A 24,469-nucleotide genomic window follows, 5' to 3' on the forward strand; every position below is an offset into this window, starting at 1 on the left:
TCACCCATAGAAAACATTTGGTGCATCATAAAGAGGAAGATGGGACAAAGAAGACCTAAGACAGTTGAGAAACTAGAAGCCTGTGTTAGACAAGAATGGGACAACATTTCTATTCCTAAACTTGAGCAACTTTTCTCCTCAGTCCTCAGACGTTTGCAGACTGTTATTAAAAGAAGAGGGGATGCCACACAGTGGTAAACATGACCTTGTCCCAACTTTTTTTTAAATGTGTTGATGCCATGAAATTTAAAATCAACTTAATTTCCCCTTAAAATGATACATTTTCCCAGTTTAAACATTTGATATGTCATCTATGTTGTATTCTGAATAAAATATTGAAATTTGAAACTTTCACATCATTGCATTCTGTTTTTATTCACAATTTATACAGTGTCCCAACTTTTTTGGAATCGGGTTTGTAAAAGAAAGTGAAGAACAAATGTCTTATCATTTATTATACTAAATAACATTATACATCAGTAAGTTGTCCACGAAAAAACAATGTTGATCTGCCATGGTACAAGTCCTTGTGGAGATGGCGAGCCGTTTCTTCTTTGGCATTTGTCGTGGTACTGCAGGTTACACCAGCAACATGACAACATGCCCGTGGACATTGCACATTAGCAGATTGCATGTGTACTGCAACGCGGACAATGACGCAGAAGTATAAATGAAAACCGACGCTTAGCCTACAGCGTAAAGGCTACGGCATAGGACCGACGCAGAAGTATAAATCAGGCTTTAGTGTAAGCGATACGTGAGCTTGTTATTAAATTTACATGTGTCTGGTCATTCCTCCAGTGATAACTATCACAGGGTTTGATTTCACTGGTATGACCGACTGGAAGCAAGTGTACGCATGTATGTCATCACCCCTTGATATGTGTGTATTGGGCACTCAAGTTGCGTTGGGGTCAAGTTGCACCTCTGCCACTCAACCCCCCTTCCATTTGCTGTCCAGAATGAATTTACCCCAGCTTGGTACTGGTTAATCCTCTCTATATATACACAGTAGTTTCCCAGAGCCCCTCAGATGGTATCAGAGGGGGCGAGGGACTCCTGAGAGACTCAGAAAGTCCAGTTTGTCATTGAGAATGAATTCTCTGGGGAGCTTTGGCTGCTTCCTGCCGCAGGGGAGAAACAGAGATGAAGTGAGGGTCATGTGACTGTATTTGGATTAGTTTAGTGAGACTTCTGGGAGTTTAGAGACCTTTTCTTCATATGAGTTAATTTCTTTGTGTAAGCAACTATATTTTACCTTTTTTTTTTTAAGCGAGTTATTCCCAGGATTCTACGATGAGGTTCTGGGTGTTAGCTAGCGCATTGCTAGGTGGTTTCTGTGGTGTTCTGGATGGTAACTGGTCACAAAGCCGTTATCGGATCTCCTGGGTAACTATGTGGTTGCAAAGGTGTTTTGGGTGGTTACTAGGGCTAGAATTGCAAGAGATTTCTAGGTGGTTGCTTAGGCATTACTAAGTTGTTTCTGGGGTGTACTGGGTGGTTTCCGGTAGCTAGGAAATTATTAGCATATTCTGGGTGATTGATACTCATGCCGAGTCCCAATTCGCCTACTTATACTACGACCTAAAAGTATGTACTTTTTTTGTGAGGAAAAAGTACATACTTTTGAGTGTGTAGCAAAAGAGTATGCACGTTCTGGGACATACTTCGATGACGTCATGCAACGTGAACGACAACGGTTGCCTAGTTACGCACACCGCAACTGTTAACGTTTCATTCATTCTTTATGTCCAATAAAATTTAATTTACTATTCCCATCTTTTTTTCTCATCGTTATTTTTTCACAATACATTTTACAATGTGTTCTTCTACCAAGTTGAGGAGTGAAGAAGCAGGGCTGCGTCGTCGTAGAACCAAACGCAGGTCGTTTGTGAGGCGACTGGTTCTGACGTTCATGTGCAATGTGTGTAACGAAATAAAATATAACTTTAATTAGGGTTAAACATTTGAATTCTTACACTTAAAAGCTGAGGGGGCGCATCTCCGCTGCTGCACCCGGCTGCCATGTTTACATCACTGCAAAGCCATCGCAAAGCTCCTCCCTCCCGCACGCAATGGGTTGTGGGCAATATTAGCACTTAGAGTGTGCATTGATCTGCACTTCGAATTCTAACCGGAAATAGTAGACCATCCGGGTATCTTTGGAATAATCTTTTCAACATACTACGATTTGGGACGCACTAATTCTAGTTTCGCATACTATTTAGGACGGATAGTATGCGAATTGGGACTCAGCATCAGTGTTCTTTGAGGTTTCCAGGACATTGATCAGCAGTAGCTTAGCTAAGTTAATAGGTGGATTTTCTAAATGATTGGCAGGACCTTACCAGGTGGTTGTTCGGGTGTTATGGGTGGTTGCATGTAGATGTCTCAGAATGATATTTTGATATAGCTTGAGTCCCTCATTCTCAAGCAATACTGTAAGTCTTTTTATTCCCCATTAATATCCACCATTAGAAAAGTAATATTGCAACTTTATATTTAGCCACATGATTTGAGGTATCACTCACATCCATAATCCAAATGCTTCAAGTCATTAACCCCACTTATGTGAAATAGTAATAGTCATATTTGCCCATTTGGTCAACGGCTTAAAATACAGCTTTACATTTAATGTTGAGTTCTATAAGTAAGTAAGAAGATCATCCATCCATAAGGACTCTTGTTCTCTGGTTTCCTTGGCCTCTCATTCCATAATCCTCGGTAGACATGGGAAGTGTGACCTCCCCTCAGTAGCTTCCAGAGAGTCATTAGTAGAGCCTTAAGGAGGACTAAGATACTGTGGTCTTTTAAGCAAGAATTTGATAAATTTAGACTTTGTATATGACAAATGTCAATGCATGTTAATGCATTTTTCTATAAAAAGAAATGTTATCATGCTTTGCTTAATTGCTTTTTATAATGCTGCAATTCTATTTACATGTCAAATAAGTTTTGCATTTTATGCGATACTGAAACAAAGTTAAATAAAACAGTTGTCCATTTTTCTCCACTGTGTATTTTAAAGTACTTGCACTCAGTTTGGGGAGGGACAGTGTTGCGGAGTTTAGGTCACATCCCGAGGGTCCACAGATTTAGATAAAAATGCATCTGATGGCAGCGAGGATCCCTAGCATGTCATAAATTCAGCTTGTGTCATACAACCATTGGGTTTGTTATGGTACAAGATCACCAGAGATGATAAACCGTCAGAAGCCCACAGGAGAAAGAACAACTAGAAGACAGAAACAATATTCTTTCTACAGCAGCCTCGGCTCTCCTTATCATTTCTGGTACTTGTCTGTCTATAAATGCTGGAATTGATGGGAGAAACAATAAGATCATTTTGTCCATCAGTCTGTTCTATTCATGCATATTTCTTCAAATATAAACCATTTGATTTGTAGTAGTTGGACTGGAGAGAGTTGAATATTAAAAGGTCTCAAATAACACTTCCTCTCTCATCTCTACCCAGACTGTCACTATAAATTTGTATTGTGAGGGATTGTGGACTAATCCAACATGATCCTCATATAAACATTGTTTAGTTGAGAGTTGAACAAAGCCAAGTATCAGTTCACACCTCTCAGAAACTTTTTTTTTCTGGGGGAAAAGTATGTGAAAACCATTTTAGTCTGCCTCAATGAATTACTTACCAAACAACCAACCAGGGGTGCGTTTCCCAAAACCAGAGTTGCTAACCTGTTAGGAACTTAGTTGGTTGGCAATGGGAAATTGCATTGCAACCAACAAAGCTGCTAACTTAGTTAGCAACTATGGTTTTGGGAAACGCACCCCAGATGGTGGGAAATATTTTCAAATGATGTCTTTAGAGAACTGCATTTCATTTTAATATTCTCAGTTATCGTTTTAGAGAATACAAACTATTGTATTACACTCACTTTGATGATATCCAAAGAAATTCCCAAATCTGTTTAACTGCTATGACTGTTGCCGGCATTGGAGGTATTTGTTATATGTTCAATAAAAATATTTACCCATAGTTCTTTGGGGTTTGTTTATATCTGCTGCATTGAATCTAGCATTTTACCATAAAACCTTAAGTGGAAAAAGCTGGAAGTTTGTTAAAGCTCTTACATTGCAATAACAGGAAATAACATGCACGAAATAGGGGTCTGTCTGTCATAAACATAAGATAACAGTCATCTGTGATGTGCATTCTCATAAAAATGTAGTCTTTGGATTCTGATTGTACTAAAAATATAATTGGCAAAAATACTCTTATAAATGTGTGCTGAAAATGAGAAGAAAATATTGGAAATGTTTTCTATTAGAAATCAATTAAGGACTGTTGTGATTTTTGCATTATTTTAAATGACAATTAAACTAATTTATAAACACATTTATAAACACATTTTCATTACCATGATGCAATCCTAATTACACTGTAAAAACATTTTTAAATAGTTTAAATAAAACGTATTGGAGGAAAAAACTGTAGAAATATATATATATATATATATATATATATATATATATATATATATATATATATATATATATATATACTGTATAAGCTTTTATGATTTAATTTTATTTTTCATTGGGGGGTGAATGAATGGTTTCACGCATGCAAGCAAGAAACCTTTAATGCAAACACGTTGAGTTTCAAGTACATCCTAACTGTTTAGAGCTATTTAATACAATTACAAGAGAACAGAAATAGTGCAAGACAACTGGTATTATATTTAAGACTGGGGTTATTTTAGGGAATTATCACATTATGTTTCACCACTTGTCTAAGTGTTTTGAAATTTGTAATTTACAGACTGGGCCAGGTGCTCGGACATTAAGACCCTAAAAATACTCGGAGAAGCTTGTCTGAGGAGGAGAAGGGCAGACTGAAGGATAACAGAAAGTATTCAGTGTGCTCAATATCACGAAGAAACTGTAGTTCCTCTTGCATCTATCATGGGATGCATAAAGGCACATTCCTGAGCCTGTAGATGACATTATATTAAGCCCAAACAGAGTTTTTGTTTATTTGTATCGTGCAGAAGTGTTGAAACAAAGTCCTATTTGAGTTCTGATAAGGTTCAGAGCAGACTAAGGATGAGTTATCATGAGCTAATGACACCTTATCAGTCTAAAATCTAAAAATGTCTCAAAATATGAGAGTTTGACTTATTCTGTCATCGATGACCAAATAACTTATTTTGGCCACAAGAAATTCTATAATATATTCTTTTTAACTGCAAAAACACCACATTTAATATTTCAAATACAGCCTCTCAAAAAAAAAAAAAAAAAAAAAAAAAAAAAACTAAATAAAAATCTTCTCTTCTCGGGATCTCACAACACAATTATATACCTATCCCCTGAAATCAAAGAAAAATATAATATATAAATTAAAGAAGCTGCTGCTTTTTTAACATTTACATTTTGTAACATTCTTCTTTGAACCCTCCAAATAAAATGCACCAGATGTCCATGAGTGCTGCGTTTTAATGGCAGAGCGTCACGTAGAACCCGCGTCTCGAGAGCACCGCGCGCGTTTTGTTCCAGTCCGTCGCGCTCAGTGTGTGTGAGGACGTCTCGAGGAGTTCGCCTTCCCCATCACACCCCTTATATAGGCATATAAACGGTCAAATGTCGAGCACGAGCAACAGCGAATCGCCACCCAGATCCATAAAAAAGACGCGAGGCACGGAGAAGCAGCCGAACGCGGCTGTTTCCAAAAAAGTATTGAATGTCCAGAGGAATTCAGTCACCCCTCCCGTGGACGTACGTATTTGAGAGCGCGCACAGGAGCGGGCGCTCGCACTCCAGCTCTGCGTTCAGTCCCACGCGCTTCTGACCCTCGCTCCTCTGTGGAAATTCCTCTTTTGCAGCCGAACAACCCATAAGCAGCCATGGATGCCATTAAGAAGAAGATGCAGATGCTCAAGCTCGACAAGGAGAACGCATTGGACAGAGCTGAGCAGGCTGAGGGAGACAAAAAGGCAGCGGAGGACAGGAGCAAACAGGTCTGCGGTTTTTATGAGGACTTTTTTAAAGTTATCCATGACGCGCACGCGCCGTTCCCGTGCGCTACTTGATAAATGGATTATTACCGCGGCTGAGTGGACTTATAGTAACAGAAAGAGGGTAAAAATAATGAATTCGAGTATGAATCTTTTCAATGTCAATGAAAATTATGTTAATAGTGTTAATACAACGTACAATGACTGGCCCTGTTATTGCCATACATATAGTGCAGAAAAATAAAAGCCATTAATATATTAACACTCAGTGTTCCATTGATATGGGCTTAACTACTGTCTTTACTAACTAGTTTTTCATCATTAGTAGGCGAATTAAAATCAAAATCTTTTAAATGTGTAATGGGTTGCAGCCATAACCTTATATTAATAATAAAATAACCTTATATCAATTATATCATGAAAACCCTGTGTTAACCCTAACCAAAGCTAAACTCTTTTGGCAGATTGGCCTATAATTGATGCTTTAACGCTTTATGTGGTATCATGAAGTAGCTACATTAGCTACATTAACTTTTAAAAAAGTATGATCCCAACAAAGCACAATGTAGAAAAAAATAAAAATAACAAACATGTTAAGTGTATTTTTGAGCTATTAAAAAGGCATTTGGGTCTCAGAGACCACAAACTGAACCCCATCAAGGGTTAAAGAGCATTTTAAGTAGACTATTTGTAGTAGACATATGTTGTTTTAATAGCATTTCTACTAAAGCTTGACCCTCTTTTGTTATGAAAACTGTCATTTATGCATGTGTAGTTAGAAGACGAACTAATTCAGTTGGAAAAGAGCTTGCGTGCAGCCGAGGACAAGCGTGATAAAGTGTTCGAGGAGCACCAGAGCGTCGAGGAGAAGCTCCTGTCCGCCGAGGAGGTCGCCACCAAGGTATTTCCCTGAGTGTTCCTGTCTGAACTCCCTAACTTTTCTTTCTTCCCTTCTCTTTCTCTGCCGGTCTCTTTGCCTGCCACACCACACGCGCGCTCTGCTTCCCGCTCTTCACCGCTGTCAATCAATCACTCAAACACGCGCAGCTTGAGGACGACCTCCTAGCACTGCAGAAGAAACTGAAGGGCACCGAGGATGAGCTCGACAAATATTCGGAGGCTCTGAAAGATGCACAGGAGAAACTGGAGCTGGCTGAGAAGAAAGCTGCAGACGTGAGTATTCGGAGCATCACCGCCTTCTTCACGCATCTTTTCCTGACACTTTTGGCATGCCACGCCTTTATCACTTACAGATAAGAGTCTGTTGTCAGTTGTCATATTTGAGGATGGTTGTTTGTATTGCTTTCAGAACCTGGGTTCTCTTAACTTTTTCCTCAGCCCTGAAAATAAAGTGACTCGTGAACTACAAGACAAAAATGTCGTCTGTGGCATGGTGTTATAAACACAATCCGCATATCTCTGACCAAACATGGTGTAGCCTGTTAGTATAGGTATGCAAACCTACATATACATGATTCGAGATTTTAATTTACAGGACGTGCATTCCAAGAAGAAAGAGAGCGGGGCAAGCTGTTATATTTAGCCTAGTGCTTTATATGGTCAAGACTCAGATCGACTCTTTGGGCTCTGCCTTTGAGACTGGTCGACTGGAAGTTGTTCTTTTAAAATTGGTAACTTTATCCTGAGAATTGCATGAGTAGACGATCCAAAGTCTTGACAAGTGTTTGCATAGCTTTGCATGAGGATACAAGATAGTCCTCAATACCATCCAGCTCGAGCTTCAAAGAATCATTTGAACTTGAGTTGTTTCATGTTTCATTGATTCGTCATGCGTTATTCAGTAACTGAGGGATATTTAAAAGAATATAGGCCTATTTGAGTAGAAATTGATTTCACTCTTTTGTTGTGTTCAAATAAAAGCTCTTTGCACTAGGGTCTTGACTAGTGCACACTTGGACTCCCCCTGGTGTACATCAACAGAACTACAGTAAGGTGCTAAATTGTACTTACATTTCAAATAAAAAAATATTTTTTACATATAAGTATAATAGGAATATAATATTATTGATGTTAATAAATTATATAAATATAATAGTAATAAAATGATATAAATTATTGTTAATACATTCATTTATAATATCAATAATATATAGTAGTATCCGTATAATAAAATAATGATGTATACTAATAAATACATGTATTAAATAGTAAACAAATTATTATAATCATAATAATGTAATATAATTGGAACTATAATGGTATTTTTGTCATGATAACCATGTAAAAAAATATATTTGGAGTTATTTAGAAATACAAATAATAGAACAATATAATTAATGTTAATAAATATATTCATATATTATTTCAGTTATATATTAATGTAATTGTTAATCAATTATAATAAATTTGTTTAATGGTAAACAAATTATTATAATCAAAACAATGTAATATTATTGTTCTTATAATATCCATGTAATACAATATTTAATTATTTACAAAAAAGAAAAATATACATAATATATCAAATATATTTATTTATAATACTAATATATTTTTATTAATGTCAGTAAATTATATATTATATAAATTAATAGTATAATATTACTCATAGAAATAAATTAATATAATCATAATAATATAATATTCTGAGAATACTGTTTTTGTCATAAAATGTATCACAATATCAAATTGTTCTATCTATCTATCTTTAAACAATTTGATATTTGTATTTATTAATGTTAATAAATACATTAATTTACTATGTAAATATATTATATTTTTATATATAATTGTATTATTATATATTTATTTAATTATAATCTAAATTACAATTTATTCAAATAAATTAATTCAATAGTAATGAATTAATATAATAAAATAATGTAAGGTCTAATGTGAATCTCTGGTCGATGCTGCAGTTCTCCCTACAGAGGGCGCAACAGAACTAAACATCTACTGTACATTCGAGACTCAGAACCACGCGCCCCTCCCCTTGAAGCCAGGCCATATTTAGCAGCTCAGTTTCAGCACCAGCACACAGTCAATCACACATCAGGCTCTTGATTAACGCATTCAGGTGTGCAACAGATGCAGCACGTAAACATGTATTGCACATCCTTCAAATCTCTTTGAAATAAGCTACTGTTTAATGATTTGATAAATTGTGTTTTTTTTTATGAAACATATTAAGCATGCATTGCAGCTCTTATATGTCTCGCACTGAAATACCGTTTGCTGAAAAGTGCCAGATAAGCCCTAGTTCATGCTAGTGACGTCGTTTGGGGCTCGCCTATGAAAACATGGTTACTTCCGGTGTGATCTGAATCGTTGCTCCGCGTCGTCTCGCACACACAAATCAGGGGCAGTAGCGTCTCTGAGCTGTGCTCATCTGAAGGAAACGCTTTCAAAGACGAGGCTTTTAGTGGTTACTTGGAATAAGAATGGCGGCTACATCTCTGGAAGCAGTCAAACGGAAAATAAAACTGTTACAAGATCAAGCGGACGGAGCTGAAGAGAGAGCGGAGAAACTGCAGAGGGAATTAGCGCTCGAGAGGAAAGCCAGAGAAGCAGTAAGAACAACGAATGATACAAAGTGTCAAGTGCATGTGTTGAAATGCGTTAGATTCTTATTCCAGGCGCTCCGATGTGCGTGCGTTCATTTACACAGCGGATACGATAGTGCGCGCAGTGATGTGCTGCACGAACATAGCGGAATCTACCAGACGCCCTCTACGCAGTGTTCACCAGCTCGTCAAATAGCGACATTTGTATCACGCCCGTGTTTTTTAAGAACTTATCAGTTCTTGCTTACAACAAAGAGGAGACGCGAATTAAATGTTTGCCAGTGTGATTATAAACTGACGCTTGTAAATAGAGTTTAAGTGCTGAATAACGATATCCGATTCGAGTTGTTCAATTGAGCCGAATCTTGAAAACGAATCAGTTCAACCGGTTCACCAAATCGATCTGATTGATTAGTTCAAGTGCTGTGAACGGTCTGAACCACAATTAACTGACTCTAGACCTTTTAATAGAGCGTAGAACCGTATCGATTCAATTAATGAACGGATAATGTAATATGGAAATACATTTTAGACTACATTTGTAAAAAAAAATTTTACTTAATGCAAAGTCATGTTAGAATTTGACTTATTTTATGAACCGAATCATGGCAACAAACTGAATTAAGACTCGTGAAATTATATTTAAAACGGTCATGTTTAAAATAAATGAAGGGATCTCTGTGGTTCAGACTCCGTGATGAAATTAGCCTTCGTCTTATTTAAATGCAACTGTTCGAAAGAATCGATTCGCGGAAATGAGTCGGACGTTTTGAAACCGGACGTTTGTTTTCACCCCAAACTTTGAGATTGCTAATGATATCTCTGTGCAGTATACATCCCTGTGTTTTCAGTCTGTTCTCTTGTTGATGGTCATAATCGGATAGTCTGGTTATAATCCAGTTAGTTCAATTGTACTCCTGTGAACAGTCCTTGTTTGATGACAATTTACGCTGGACCAGAGGCTCTGAGTGTTATCATTTTAGGCTAATACCCTACAGCAGTAGAGTAGTGATCCTGGACAGAGCTGTTGATGTGGGCTCTGCTGTAGTGGTTTGATCTTGATGAATAGGAGTTGCTGCTGCTTTAGGCTGTATGTTGACTCTCTTGAAGCATTTGAACACTTTCCCTTATAAGGCCAGTCTGCAGGTCACATACAGTGGGACTCATCTTTGTTATGGTGATGCTCTAGTTATAGATGCGTGGCATTAATAATCCGTCTCAGTGTGTTTTCTGAACAAACATACTTAAGACTCTGGGCCCTTTAATGAAATGTAGGAGTTCAGTGCTAGCGGTCAAGTTTATCTGTGTTAATTTCTAGTTTTTCATATCTTAGCTGACAATATAACATGCACTTTGTCCCACGTAAGGCATTTGCTTATCGCTGGACTGGGACTTAAGCAGAGAATAAATGTTATGCATGCTGTAAAAACATAAATATATAATTATTTTGATAGTGTAACTATTGTATATTTTAAAATATCTAAGAGTGTGTGTGTGTGTGTGTGTGTGTGTGTGAGTTTATATGTGTGTCAAATGTGGTGACAACATATTGTTTATCCAAAATGTCAAAAATTGAGCAAGTAATGTGGCAGATGAGTTTGGTTAGGGCTGGATTTCACTACAGATTACAGTTACCATATCTTTTATCATCCGAGCGATTTACGTTCCATGGCAACTTCTATAATGTGATTAACGGAGAGCACAGATCTGAATTTGTGGTGAATGAGAGAGTTACGTGAGCCCAGATTACATTTTTTTTATTTTTATTTCCCATGCACCATTAGTTTTTCACTCCAAGCTCGTTTTGGCTTAGCATTTACAGTAAATGTTGTTTTAATTGATTTCCACTGTTATTTGTTTAACTTAATTTCTTTTTATTCCTCTTCTGGATATCATTAAATTTAATGTCAAAATTTCAATGTTCATTCTATTTGTGTATTAAAATAATTCTCACTTATTTAATGTTGTAATTTTATGCTTTTTGAAAAAACCTCCGGGAACCCACAGCTGCTTTACTACAAGAAAATTTTGCTACATTAATGCACAAGTTTTTCATTGTAATCCGTATAGGTCTGCTGGGACTCCCTCCCAATGCCTCTTAATGTTGTCCCAGAGGCTCTGTAATGATCCGATGGCTAGTCCCATCTCTTCCATTAGCATTGCTGCCATCACATGCTATATAGTGTGCACAGCAGCAGCAGAAGATATCACTCTGCCTCAGTATGTCTTAATGGAAGCTAGTGAGTGAGTACTGTCGTTTGTAACCAGTTTGCATCATCATCAAAAACTGCGCTGGATGGATTCTTTACTCTGAATGGGTGCCGTCAGCATTTGTGGTGTTTGGGTGTCACTGTCTATTTGAATTATGTGTGAACCTCTGATCTTGAGCATTTACGCCAGTTCCTCTGTGCTCTTCAAGGCTGAGGGTGATGTAGCGTCCCTGAACAGACGTATCCAGCTGGTGGAGGAGGAGTTGGATCGCGCACAGGAGCGTTTGGCTACTGCCCTGCAGAAGCTGGAGGAGGCCGAGAAGGCCGCTGATGAGAGCGAGAGGTTAGTACAGCAACGTGAGACTTACAATTACAAAGAATGGTGTAGTACAGCCTATCCCGTTTTATAATCAAATGAAATGCTGTGGAAAAGTCAAATGACAACCTGCTTTACAGTTGTGTACATATATCAGCAAAGTCATTGCTGTGCAGGACTAGTGGAATTTCGTGAATGACGCATTAGAGTGAGTCATTCATGTTCATTGGCATTTTCACTTACATTTTTGAGTTTTTCATTGTAAAGACCGCCTGCTTAGATTTATCTCATGCTTATTAAAATGCACACAGTGGCAATGTAAAGTTAATTGCAATTAAGTATAGCATTCTGTTGGAGTGTGAGTCTGATTCACTGAAGCAGAAGTCGTCAGTTGAGCAGGTCCACACCTCGTCCCTCCCCCTCTCACAGTGACTGCGGTTACTGTGTGCAGCTCCACTGATGTGTTGCTAGTGAAATGACAACATGCTGCCACTTCCTATCCTGCACCGCACATCTGGTGCCCTGCATAAAGACTGTTTGTGTGCTCGGAGGAGAGTCCATGTCATTTGCTAATAACCAGCACCGCGTGCAACCCTACATGAGTAGTTCGGAAACTTTAGAGTTATCTTTTATTTTATATATATATGTATATGTATATACACACACACACTTTTTATATATAATATTTATAATATGCTATAAAATTAAAGCATTATTTAAATACATAATTATTTGAATTATATAATAATATATTTTTTTCTATTTACCTTTAAAATCCACTGACTATTCATGTTTATGAAGCCTTTGAAATGCCTCTGCATTGCAGAAAAATGGAGGGCATTGTAGACGGTTGTAGTTGTGATGCTGTTTTTGGGCTAAACAACTGACGTGAGCTGTTTACGTAGAGCCAGTGGGTTCCTGAATAAACAGCAATTTGTAGAGCCACTAGGCTGCGTTTCCCTTCCTTTGTTTGCCCACACAGAGGCCCTCTGTCTCCAGCGCAGCGCCTGCATAGAGCCACTCTGTACCGAGACCTGGTGAAGCCCTGAAGTGCTTCTTCCCTCCCATTCATCTGTTCTGATGGTGACTGTTGTGATATTACAAGAAAACTAAAATCATTTTTTTTTTTTTTTTACACAAAGCTGTTCTATGACTACTGCTCTGCCTATTTTTACAGTTGATGGTTTGTGTACATAGAGTATCACATATGTTATTGTTTACTGTAAAGGCATTGCTGGTCATGCTTCCAAATTATATTCCTACTTGTCTTTTATGCTGCTGTAGAAAACTATATCACCAAATCATCAAACAGGATTCAGTTAGAAGTACCTGAGGTACATTCAGAGAACAGAAAATCAGCTTTCTCTTACTCTTGGTTGTGGAATGAATGAAATGAGGTCTCTAAGGGATCTTCCTAGAAAAATAAAGGGCAGATAAATAAATAACAGCTCAAGAAAGCTCCACTAAAATGGTGTCTTTGATTCCAGAGCTTAGATGCAGACACGTTGGCGGCTTTGAATGTAATTTGTAGCGAGTTATTGATCCAAATTGAGTCATGGTGATGCTATAGAGAGATTTTTGTTCTCTCTTTCAGTCCATTTCTTGCTTTCTCCTTCCAGAGGCATGAAGGTGATTGAGAACAGAGCTCTGAAGGATGAGGAGAAGATGGAGATCCAGGAGATCCAGCTAAAGGAGGCCAAACACATCGCTGAGGAGGCCGACCGCAAATACGAGGAGGCAGGTTTCCCCAGCCACCAAACCACACATACACACACAGAAGAAAAAAAAAGAAACACATGACTTCCTGCCAAGTCTCATGACCTTTCACACTTAGTGTGAGCAAGCAGATGCTTGCAGTTCAGCATGGAGAAGAAAAAAAGATTTGCTGTGTTCTGTTTTTGATTTGTTTTAGTGTTTTTTTTTTTTTTTTTTTTTTCACGTTTAGTTTTCTTGTGGTGTTTTATTGCTTTGTTTTTGTCTCTTGTTTTCCTTGTTTTTGTTTTAATTTTTTTTGTTTAATGTGTAAAAAAATTTTCCCCCTCTCAATTTACTTGTGAGTATGTAATTGTCCCATGAACTGTCCTGTGTGTGTGCAGGTGGCCCGTAAGCTGGTGATCGTTGAGGGTGAGCTGGAGCGCACAGAGGAGCGCGCCGAGCTCAATGAGAGGTACGAGACGTTCCTGCAGACTCTCGCCTGTCTGCACAAACCTACATATACAGACAATGACGCTCATGCATGTGCCTGACTCTCTTCACACACTCACAAACCCTTACAGATTCTGTGTCAGGAGGCGTACACACAGAAAACACATAAGGCATTAAATAGCCTTTTACTTTTCTGAGGTCAAACAACTTCAAATGCTTTAATGTTAACAGTTGAAACTTGCAGTCCTTTTGTAACCTGTATTAGAGCCTCTACTAATTAATTAATGTTGTCAACACTTGGTGTGCTCTGCTTGTCCCGCCCCCAGTTTTTTCTGGTTGGCCCATTGTTTCAAAATTGATCATTCTGCAACACTATTTTTATCTTGAACATATCTGAATGGCATCCTCAGACCTTGTGGTCTGTGCCTGTATATAATAGGCCCACTTCAGTAGAAGTACATCGAATAAGTATTATGTCTGTGTACAAATTATTAATAAAGTAAATGTACTTGAATGACCGGTTTCTGCTGGGATTCTAAAGTTGGCACCTAGCATACACACCAACGATTATAAAACAAGACTCGTCCTGTGTGTACGTCCCCTAAGAATAGCAGCATCGCTAGTGGCTAATACCTGCTTCACATTACTGTTTCCTGTTTTGGTTGTCCTATGTTTTATAAAAAAGTACATGTTTTTGCATGCACCGTTAACATGCATGTGGCCGTGTTTGGAATGGCCTTTCCTCTGCACACACTAACAGACGCCTTCGGAAATCAGAAGATGAGCTTCGAGTGTTGGACCAAACCTATAAGTCATTAAAGGCATCAGAAGAACAGGTACTGCACGCCAGACACAAGGTCGCATACATCTAACTGTCCCACTTGGCCTTGTGTGCTCTGTAGTATCCAAAACTACAGTGTTCCTCACTTGCTACCCGTGCGGCTCCATCTTTTTTGTTTGTTTGTTTGTTTCACACCCTTCTAACTTAGCAGGAATGCTGCAACATACGGTGTAAGTCCTAACAACTTGCATGCAGCAGTTGCGTAGACTTCGATTCGTCATCATGGCACATTCCTGCTGTGTTAAGGGGACTTTGGGATCCCCTTGTCCTGCACCCTGTTTTGATTGATTTGGGGTTTTTGTTTCTATTTTTCCCCTCTCTTTCCTGTCTTCCGGTTCCTCTGTCTCAACCTGCTTCTGGTTCTCCTCCTCTCTCAATGTACCTTTCCTCCTCTCCTCTGCGATCTCTGTGTAAAACCCCAGTAAATGCGCTGAGCTTGAGGAAGAGTTGAAAACTGTGACCAACAACCTGAAGTCCCTGGAAGCCCAGGCCGAGAAGGTAGGTGCTCTCCTAGGCACACCGCCCAAACTGTCCTCCTCGATAAACCGGGATAACTAGCGCTTCTAAATGTTTAACAATTCATCTTTGTCTGTATGGTGTTGAATTATGAGCTAACTTTGCTGAAAATCCAGCTTTATTTTTCTGATTTGTACAGCTGAGGTGCTTAAACTAAGGTAATATCGGTATTTTGTGTGTGAAATTTCTATAGGCACAACTACTTTTAAGCTTCTTGCTGATGCTTAAGTCACGACTATGGCAACTGAAGTAGATATAATTGAATATTGACTTGAATATAGTCGTCATTTACGCAATGACCGTGGAGGTGGTCAGTCCTAGAGATCAGATTTGGGAAGAAAAAGCAGGTTTATGTGCGCTAACAAACAGCGGAGTGCTAATGTAGTGTTATGTGCTCATGTGTGCTGGTTTGTGTTTTGACATCTGTCCGTCTCATGATGTCTGCAGTACTCACAGAAAGAAGACAAATATGAGGAGGAGATCAAGGTCCTCACTGACAAACTGAAGGAGGTATGAACCTCTTTATCACATGATATTTAGTCATACTAGACTCTGTCTGGACAGAAGGATATCAAGTCTTATTTCACTATATAAATGGTTTTAGATTACCATCATGGTGTATATATCACACACATAATAATAATAGAAATGAGTCTCGATTATTTATTTTCTTCTGCAGGCCGAGACCCGTGCCGAGTTCGCCGAGAGGTCAGTCGCCAAGCTCGAGAAGACCATTGATGACCTTGAAGGTACGACTTTCATTCGTGTCATTTCAGCCCCTGTCCAGTTGTCGTTCATACGTGTGATTGTGGAGTATTCAGAGCGACTGCTGCTTTCGCTTCAGCCTTTTATTTCTCTACCGTCATCCTGTTCCTCAAAGCATCAGCCCTACTGGCCTTCTTTCAGCTTCCTTATCGTTCAGTCGCAGAGTTGAGCATTACCTCTTGTGGAGAGACCAGTCATTGTGCAGGTCCACACACAGACTTCGCTTTGTAAGATGACACTTGTGTGATCGAGGTGCAATTACACGCAGCATTTAAACTCGATTAGGCTTTTATGAGCTGCTGTTAAATAGTCTTCTCCTGTCCTGCTCATTTGGATTTACACAAGCCCAAGTTCATTTTCATAACTCTACAGCCATGTTTGCACTTTGTTAATGTATCTGTGATAATTCAACATCCTGGTCAGTGAGGCATCAGTAAGAGTCTTAATAGGGATAGTTCATCCAGAAATGAAGACTTTAATTTATCCGCCTTCATGTCGAACCTGTTTGCATTCATTTACTTCTGTGGAACACAAACAAAGTTCCCAGAGTGCTCCTTTCCCACTTTTCCCATAATAGGATCTGATAATGATTCCCAAAATGACATTAAATTCACCAAGGAGGAATATTTACACAACTGTGCAAAGATTTGAAGTGGTGTTTTCTTTTCTTTTTTACCAAAATACAAAAATTTTGTTCAGAAAAGGCGCATTAAATTGATCTTTTAATAAACTTTAAATAAACTTTCTATTCATTAAGGAATCCTGAGTATCACAATTCACAGCACAGTTGTTTTCAGCATTGATGATAGTTTTTTGAGCATCATATCAGCATATTAAAATGATTCCTGAAGGATCATGTAACACTGGAGACTGGGGTAATGATGCTGAAAATACAGCTTTACATCACAGAAATAAATTGCATTTAAAATGTATATTCAAATAGAAAACCGTTAGTTATTTTACATTGCAATATTTTACATTTCTATATTTATCAAATAAATACAGCGTTGGTAAGCATAAGACTGTTTTTGAAAAAAAAAAAGTCTTTCCGAACCCAAAGTTTTAAACCGTAGTGAATTTATTTTATATTACTGGCATGTGCTAACACACCACTTTGGACCTACTGTGAAACATACTGTAAAAGCAGTCAATGACTTGTGCACTAAATGAAAAGTATGCTTAATATTCAAGACATCAGTGACGAGAAACACCGGAACCAGCGAGGCCTGGAATAAGATCTAGACAAGCCGTAATTGAGTTGAATGAGATCTAAGAGCTACAGCAGGCGTGAAGAGAGAGTTCTGGGCGTTTTGCAGAAATTAAATTGTTTTCACTAAAGAATGAAAGTCATGCAGGTTTTGAGGGTGAACGAGGCTGAACAAATACTGACAGAATTAATTTAGCATCATGAGTAAGCGAGCCCTCTGTTTGGTGTTTCACGGCGACTCTGACAAATGTGTCATGGTCTTTGCCTTGTGTTTAAGTTCCTTTCCATTCCTCCCTAACTTTATTTTCTGTTTTCCCTCCACTTCTCTCTCTGTCTTCACGTCACTCTCGCTGTCTGTCTCTGTTCACCGGGGCCTGTCTTGCCGCTGGATTGGATGCTTCACTCCTGCACCTGTTTTTATCCCTTCCCCTCCACCTCTTCCTCTCCACCCTCCTCTGTCCCCCCTCCATCGAACACACCGTCCCGAATCCCGATAGATGAGTTGTATTCCCAGAAACTCAAGTACAAAGCCATCAGCGAGGAGCTGGACCACGCTCTCAACGACATGACTTCAATGTAATTGATCTGCGGTCTCTGCCTGTGCCTGTGCCCCTCCCTCATTACCCATAATCCCCCTCTCACCCGCTCTAAACCAGGTCTTGGATCCTCAGTTCTTCACCTCTATCTCTGTAACTCTACAAGGCTTATGGTTCCTGTAGTGCAGTTTGAGGTTTTTGAAGTATTTAGTTTATTTGAGATTCATCTATGAGTTAATGTGAAGACCATGGCTTGTAGAGTCAGTGTATAGGAGTTTTGTGATTTTGAATTCATAACTATTGTGTTACTTTAAATAATCTTGTGTGAAAACAAAACTACTTAAACTTTGGTTCAATTTTTGCTACTAAGGCTGGGTGATACAGCTTTGAGTTTATTTCTATTTTGTTATATAAATGTACAATTAAAATATTTGTAAGATAATATATATTAAATTTATAAATCGAAAAAATATATATTTAATTAAAATATTGAAATGTTTGAGAAAAAGTTTTTATAAAGTATAACACTTTTTTTTCCCACCAAATAAAAACTCTGTTTATATTAACACATGTATGTTGAAAACAAAATAAAAATAATAATAATACACGCACTACTGAAATTTGAGGTCAGTATAGATGCTTAAATTAAATGTTTGAAAATGTATATTATTAATTATTGGAAATATTACTAGTATTTGATATTTTTCTTCAGTAAGGATGCATTAAATTGTTTACTCTTACTGTTCTTTTGAACCATTTAAAGGAACTTTAAAAGATTAGTGAAAAATGTATTTTATTTACATTTTTTACAAGAATATTAAGCGACAAAAACTGTTTGCAACATTAAGAAATGTTTCTGAAGGATCGTGTGACGCTGAAGACTGGAGTAATGACTCAAAAAAAATTAGCATTAACTTTTATTTTAAACTGTAGTAATATTTCAGTCTTTCAAAAACAGTGAAATCTTACCAACCCCAAACGTTTCAAAAGATAGTCCATATTTTTAACTAATGTCTGTGGAAAAAGTCATCACAAGTGTTTAAAGTGATTCATAAAAGCGATGAAATGAATTTCCTGATATTGTTGCTATTCTGGCTTTATAAATCCATCTAATCTCAAACTCATTTAAGTAGCTTTATGAAAGTTAACAATATTCAGGATGTTGGTTAATTGTGTGGACTATATCACCCAGCCCTACACTCTTAAAAATAAAGGTGCTTCAAATGTTCTTCAAGCGATGACATCATAGAACCTTTTTGGTTCCACAAAGAACCATTCAGTCAAAGATTCTTTAAAGAACCATCTCTTAACTTTTTAAGATCTGAAGAACATTCTTTCGCCACAAAGAACCTTTTGTGAAACAGAAAGGTTCTTCAGATGTTAAAGGTTCTTTATTGAACCATTTACACAGACAGGTTCTTCTATGACATGGTGAAGCACCTTTAGTTGTTAAGAGTGTACTGGCAGGACTGTGAAGTCTCGCCCCCCAAGCATGAGATGTTGATTCAGAAACGCACTGTGTTTTTCCAGCGGGAAGCGTTTCGTGCTCCGTGACTTCCTGTGTGTGCTGTTTTCTCTACTAACAAGGTCTTCTTCTGTTCAGAAGACAGGCCCAAAGCCTGCCGTGTGGAGATGTTTGTGATCTGGTGTGATGTTGTGTCTCATGCAGTAGTTGTTTAGGAGCGTGAGCTGCTTGGTAAGTCAGCCGTGAGGCATTCGTCAGGGATCTAGTGTGAGCCGGATAAAGTCTGGTATCAGAGATTAACAGAGACCCTGTCAAATAAATAATCACTGTGGATCCTGTCTGTGGTGGTTTCTTCCCTCTTCTTGTGTTTGATGGCTTTCTCTGTCCCTTCCATCACCTTTTCTCTTACTTTTCCTCCATGTGCAGATAAATTGTTCATCAAAGACACGTCCCGCCGGCTGAACGACTTCCCTCTGCTCTTTCCAGCCTTTCTTTTCCTCTCATCCCTCTACATTGTGTGTTGTTATCCATCTATTCTTGTACAGAACCTTTAATTATTTTGGCTTTATGTAAAACTATGTAAATGTCTCATTTCTGTCCTTTTTGTTCTTTATTTCCTTTTCATTTCTTTGTGCTTTTATTGCCGTGGCTCTAATAAAGTCAGAAGCACCGGTAGAAGTCCTGGGTTTCTTCTGTGGTTATTGTATGAGATGTAATAGCGAGGAGAACGTGAGCTCTTGTTTCTTAATAAAGCCAATATTTTCATGTGAGGATAGTTCCTAAAGCGCTGCACGATGGTTTTTTCCTATATTTACATGTTAGGCAAATTCATTCTCTCCGACTAGTCAAATATCTGTGTGTTTTTAATCAGGTTTTCTCATGGAAGCAGATGACGGTCGAGTCTGTTCATTAAACCACATGATTGCCTGTCATTTATAAGCTGTGTTTGTACTGCACTAGGAGTAAATGTGCACAAAAAAAGTATCCACCTCAACCTTAATTCACCTGTGCTCTTCTCTCATTATGCGAATGGAGAGGTTTCACAAGCTAGCACCACTAATACTTACGGTTGTGGTTTTAAACAAACTGCGGCTTACATATTTTACGAAGGCATGAGAATTCAAATTTAAATATGATGAATGTCTTCCCATCCTGATTAGGGATCAATGCAATGCAATGGTAAAAATTATGATGCTGTGCAATTCATTATAGTATAGATAGATAGTTTGCATTTTATTTATTTATTTCGTTCATTTTAATTGTTTTTTGTTTTTTTTTCATGTATCAATGCATCACATTGCTAACTTATGCAAATCAGTGAATCTTGACATATTAGAGTAGTTAAACACAATTTTATTTTATTAGGCTTTTAAGTTATGGTTATTTTTAATTTACATTAAATTTTAAGTGCAATATTTTATCTAATAGCTGAAGTTCTGTAATATGAGTATAATGTAACTGAAAATTATTGCATACGGTGATTTACTTCTTTAATGATTTGTTCAACATTTCCAAGACTGTCACAAGCAATTATCACAGTTTTACAAAAAATGGTGTCCAACACACACACACACACACACACACAGAGCGGGCCGTTCTTATCTAGTGAGTTTATGAGCTCTGTGTCCTGCTCTCTGATCATCCCATTCACCTCCTCCAGGTTGGTTTGAAACCATGAAATGCTGCTAACCTCCAGCTGTTCTCATTTCTTCTTCACTCTGTTCTCTCTGTGTTTCTCTCTTGTCTTAACCTGCTGCCGCTCCTGTAGACCGCCTCTACCAGCAACTCGAGAAAAACCGCCTTCTGTCTAACGAGCTCAGAATGGCCTTGAATGAGGACTAAAACTAGTAGAATTGATTTGTTTGTTTCTTGTCACCAAATGGTGTCTGAAGTGAATGCTGTTGTGAATGTGTTTTTGTAACAAAGTTACAACAAAGTCTTGCTGGCTTCAAGTCATGTTGGAAAGTCATGATTACAAGTTGAGATTTACCGCAAAATAACAAAATGTTGCTATGTTGCATTTAGTGCACTATTGAATTTTATTTTAATACATTAACCAAAGTTTAATTATACGTTTGGTTTAAATACTTTATTTATTACATTTATCTCTTTGCTGTTCAAAAAAAAAAAATGTTCAAGGAAAAAAGAGAAATCCCATCCTTTTATTTAACATTTTTTTAATTACATGGTGAGTATTTATAATACACACACACACACACACACACACACTTAATATTAAGTAAAATATATAAACTATAGTACTACATGTAAAATCTAATATACTGCAAATATTATATTAAATATTTAAACAATATATTAAAAATAATATATTTAGATAAATTATGAAAAAAATCTTTGCTGTTCATTGTAAAAAAAGAAATGTTTTAACATGTATATTAGATTATATATTAATTTTTTTAAAAAAAAAACATTTTCCCATACGTTATATAAATAAATTTTCCTGTACTCTTAATTGTCAAGGAAAACCCTTCCTGGCTTTGACACTTTATATTTAATCATAATATTATGAAAAATATTTTTAATATACTTTATATAAATTATATTATTTGTCCTAAATTTTAATTTGGGAAAATAAAAAGTGAAATATTAAATTGATCAATGCATTTTATTGCAAACCAAAAATCATTAGAATGCAACTTCCGAACTCATCCCAGAAGGACTTGAAGGCAGCATGTGGTTAATGGATGGCTACCACTTCAATCAGGATGTCATCTAAGGCCTTTTGCTTCATACAAGAGTCAGCACTCTTTAACTGTATCTGTTATACATATATATATTAACCCATGTATATATAATGTATCTCTGCTATGGATATTTATATGAAAGCATGAACCGAGTGTGTGTGAAGTATGCATGTTACAGGACAATGCTCAAGGCATCCAATGCATGTTATTGCGGACATGCATTGATTTTGCATTGATATTAACATGTTTTTCACTTGATTATTCTAACAGAAAAGCTCTCACATGCTAAAGGAGAAAACCTCGATATGAACCAGATGTTGGAACAGACTCTATTGGAGCTGAATAACATGTGAATCCCGCTCACGTAATCATGACCATGTCTGCAATTTTTTTTTTTTTTTTTTTTTTTTCATCCTGACAATTATCAGATGGAGTAACATGTGCCATTTGTTGCAAAAGCTTTAGTTTTCCTTGTATTTTATTTTATTTTTATGTAATATTATGGTACATGTTTTATTCTGGTTGTGCACAAGTGAAACAAAGTTGGCAACAATTGCACTTCAATATATGCACATAACGGTTCTAGAGGACACGTCGAGTCTGAAGCCAAGTTGAATTGAAAGGGTTTTTCTTTTATAGTGTACATGGGATTAGGTTGTCCTGTGTACACTGGTGCTACTGTGAAGGCGGATGTCTAGCAGTGTGTAGTTTATAGTAGCTTATTAACTTTTTTTTTTTTTTTTTTTTTTTTTTTTTTTTTGGATATCAGTCTACGTGCCAATATTTAGCCCTAAATGGACTTATTTACACTCCAGCTTTTATTTATTTTTGTTTTCAATCCCGTTTTGCTACAAGATGTCAGGCAAGGGTTTTGTTTTTTCCGCAGAGTACGCCAAAAACCACGTGGTCCAAAATTTGCTCCTTTTTGAATTTGAAAAATATGATGAAATCATATTTGGTTGTGCCTCATTAATTTTAGTCATTTTAAATGTAGGTGTATTAAATGTATGTCATAAAGAAATGTACAAAGCTAAAATAAATAAAACCACTCAGTTTGACATTTTCTAAAGCCTGGGGTCTGTTTTTGATGGGTTTTTAGTGCTTGAAGTGCACTTGTGCTTTGAATTGCTCTCTAGATTCACTACAGAGCTTTCATCTCTTCCCACTCATTGCTAAGAGGATGTTTCTTCACAACACATGCTAATCAGACTGTTTGCTTCCTGTGATATACAGTATTATATTTGCTTAGTATGTTCCATAAATGTCTCACTGGAAGTGTTCAGTTGTAATGCAGTTGGAATCTGTCGAACATGGAGACGTTGCAGGACGTGAAGTAACCAAATGCGTTCAGATGTTAAAACCACTTGATTACAAAACCAGACCATTTCAGCCTTACTGTCAAAACTGATGCAACATTTGTGTTGTTGGACCTAGTGCTGCATGATAATGTCAAGGTGAAGTTTAGCTTATCAGTGTTTTGACTGGCAAGCTATTTCAAACTGTCAACAAACTATTACAGAGCATTAAGTTGGACAAATTTAGGGTTGTTGTTGACTGTTTCAACATATAATCCACTTAGTGTGAATAAAAATGGCTAATATTATTATAGAATTATAAATATATGTTGTGTATGCATAATTAGAATAATAGTAAGTTTATTTTTAATTATATTTAATATATTAACAAAATGTTAATATTGTCATCTAACCATTTAAATATTTTGTGTAACATATAATTAGTTTGAGTTTTTTTCTTTTGAATGTTTTTATAATTGCAAGATTTTTGTATTCGGATCTTAACCTGATAATGGTATTAGCCTATAATAAATTATTTCTATATAAAAAATGTATTCTAGATTGATATAGATTTATTTTCTTCTGATCTAAACATCAATACAATAATAGTATATTTTTACCTAAGCACATACACATATATATATGTATATGTGTGTGTATATAATGTATATCTATGCATGTATAATATATATATATATATATATATATATATATATATATATATGTGTGTGTTTGTGTGTGAGTGTGTAATTTATATATATATATATATATATATATATATATATATATATATATAATTTTTTTTTTTTTTTTCTAAGAATAAAATGTTTTTTTCCTTATATCCTATTCCATTTATTTAAATTCATTTTATATTTTTCTAGATAGAGTGATAGATATAGATAGCTTTTATTTTTTGTATTTTTATATTCTGCCCGCATGAACACGGTCTTGCATATCCAC

At 36.8% G+C, this 24,469-nt stretch overlaps 1 protein-coding gene across 14 annotated transcripts; it reads left to right on the forward strand.

The window, feature by feature from the left end:
• Window positions 1-5,600: 5,600 nt before the first annotated feature.
• On the forward strand, window positions 5,601-23,278 carry LOC113067027 (tropomyosin alpha-1 chain). 14 transcript variants are annotated; one of them, XM_026239212.1, is made up of 10 exons: window positions 5,627-5,987; window positions 6,760-6,885; window positions 11,928-12,061; window positions 13,654-13,771; window positions 14,131-14,201; window positions 15,443-15,518; window positions 15,984-16,046; window positions 16,216-16,285; window positions 18,006-18,084; window positions 19,936-20,277. In XM_026239212.1, exons 1-10 carry the CDS (start codon window positions 5,874-5,876, stop codon window positions 19,937-19,939), a joined length of 855 nt encoding a protein of 284 aa, XP_026094997.1. In that variant the 5' UTR covers window positions 5,627-5,873; the 3' UTR covers window positions 19,940-20,277. The 14 variants fall into 14 exon arrangements, with proteins under 14 accessions (XP_026095001.1, XP_026095000.1, XP_026095003.1 ...); XM_026239216.1 differs by lacking the exons at window positions 6,760-6,885; window positions 15,443-15,518 and adding exons at window positions 7,032-7,157; window positions 14,940-15,015 and having other exon boundaries at window positions 5,601-5,987; window positions 18,006-20,277; XM_026239215.1 differs by lacking the exons at window positions 6,760-6,885; window positions 15,443-15,518; window positions 18,006-18,084; window positions 19,936-20,277 and adding exons at window positions 7,032-7,157; window positions 14,940-15,015; window positions 22,485-23,278 and having other exon boundaries at window positions 5,610-5,987.
• The last annotated feature ends 1,191 nt before the right edge of the window (window positions 23,279-24,469 follow it).

Source organism: Carassius auratus, chromosome 50 (genome assembly GCF_003368295.1).
Source record: "Carassius auratus strain Wakin chromosome 50, ASM336829v1, whole genome shotgun sequence".
NCBI lineage: Eukaryota > Metazoa > Chordata > Actinopteri > Cypriniformes > Cyprinidae > Carassius > Carassius auratus.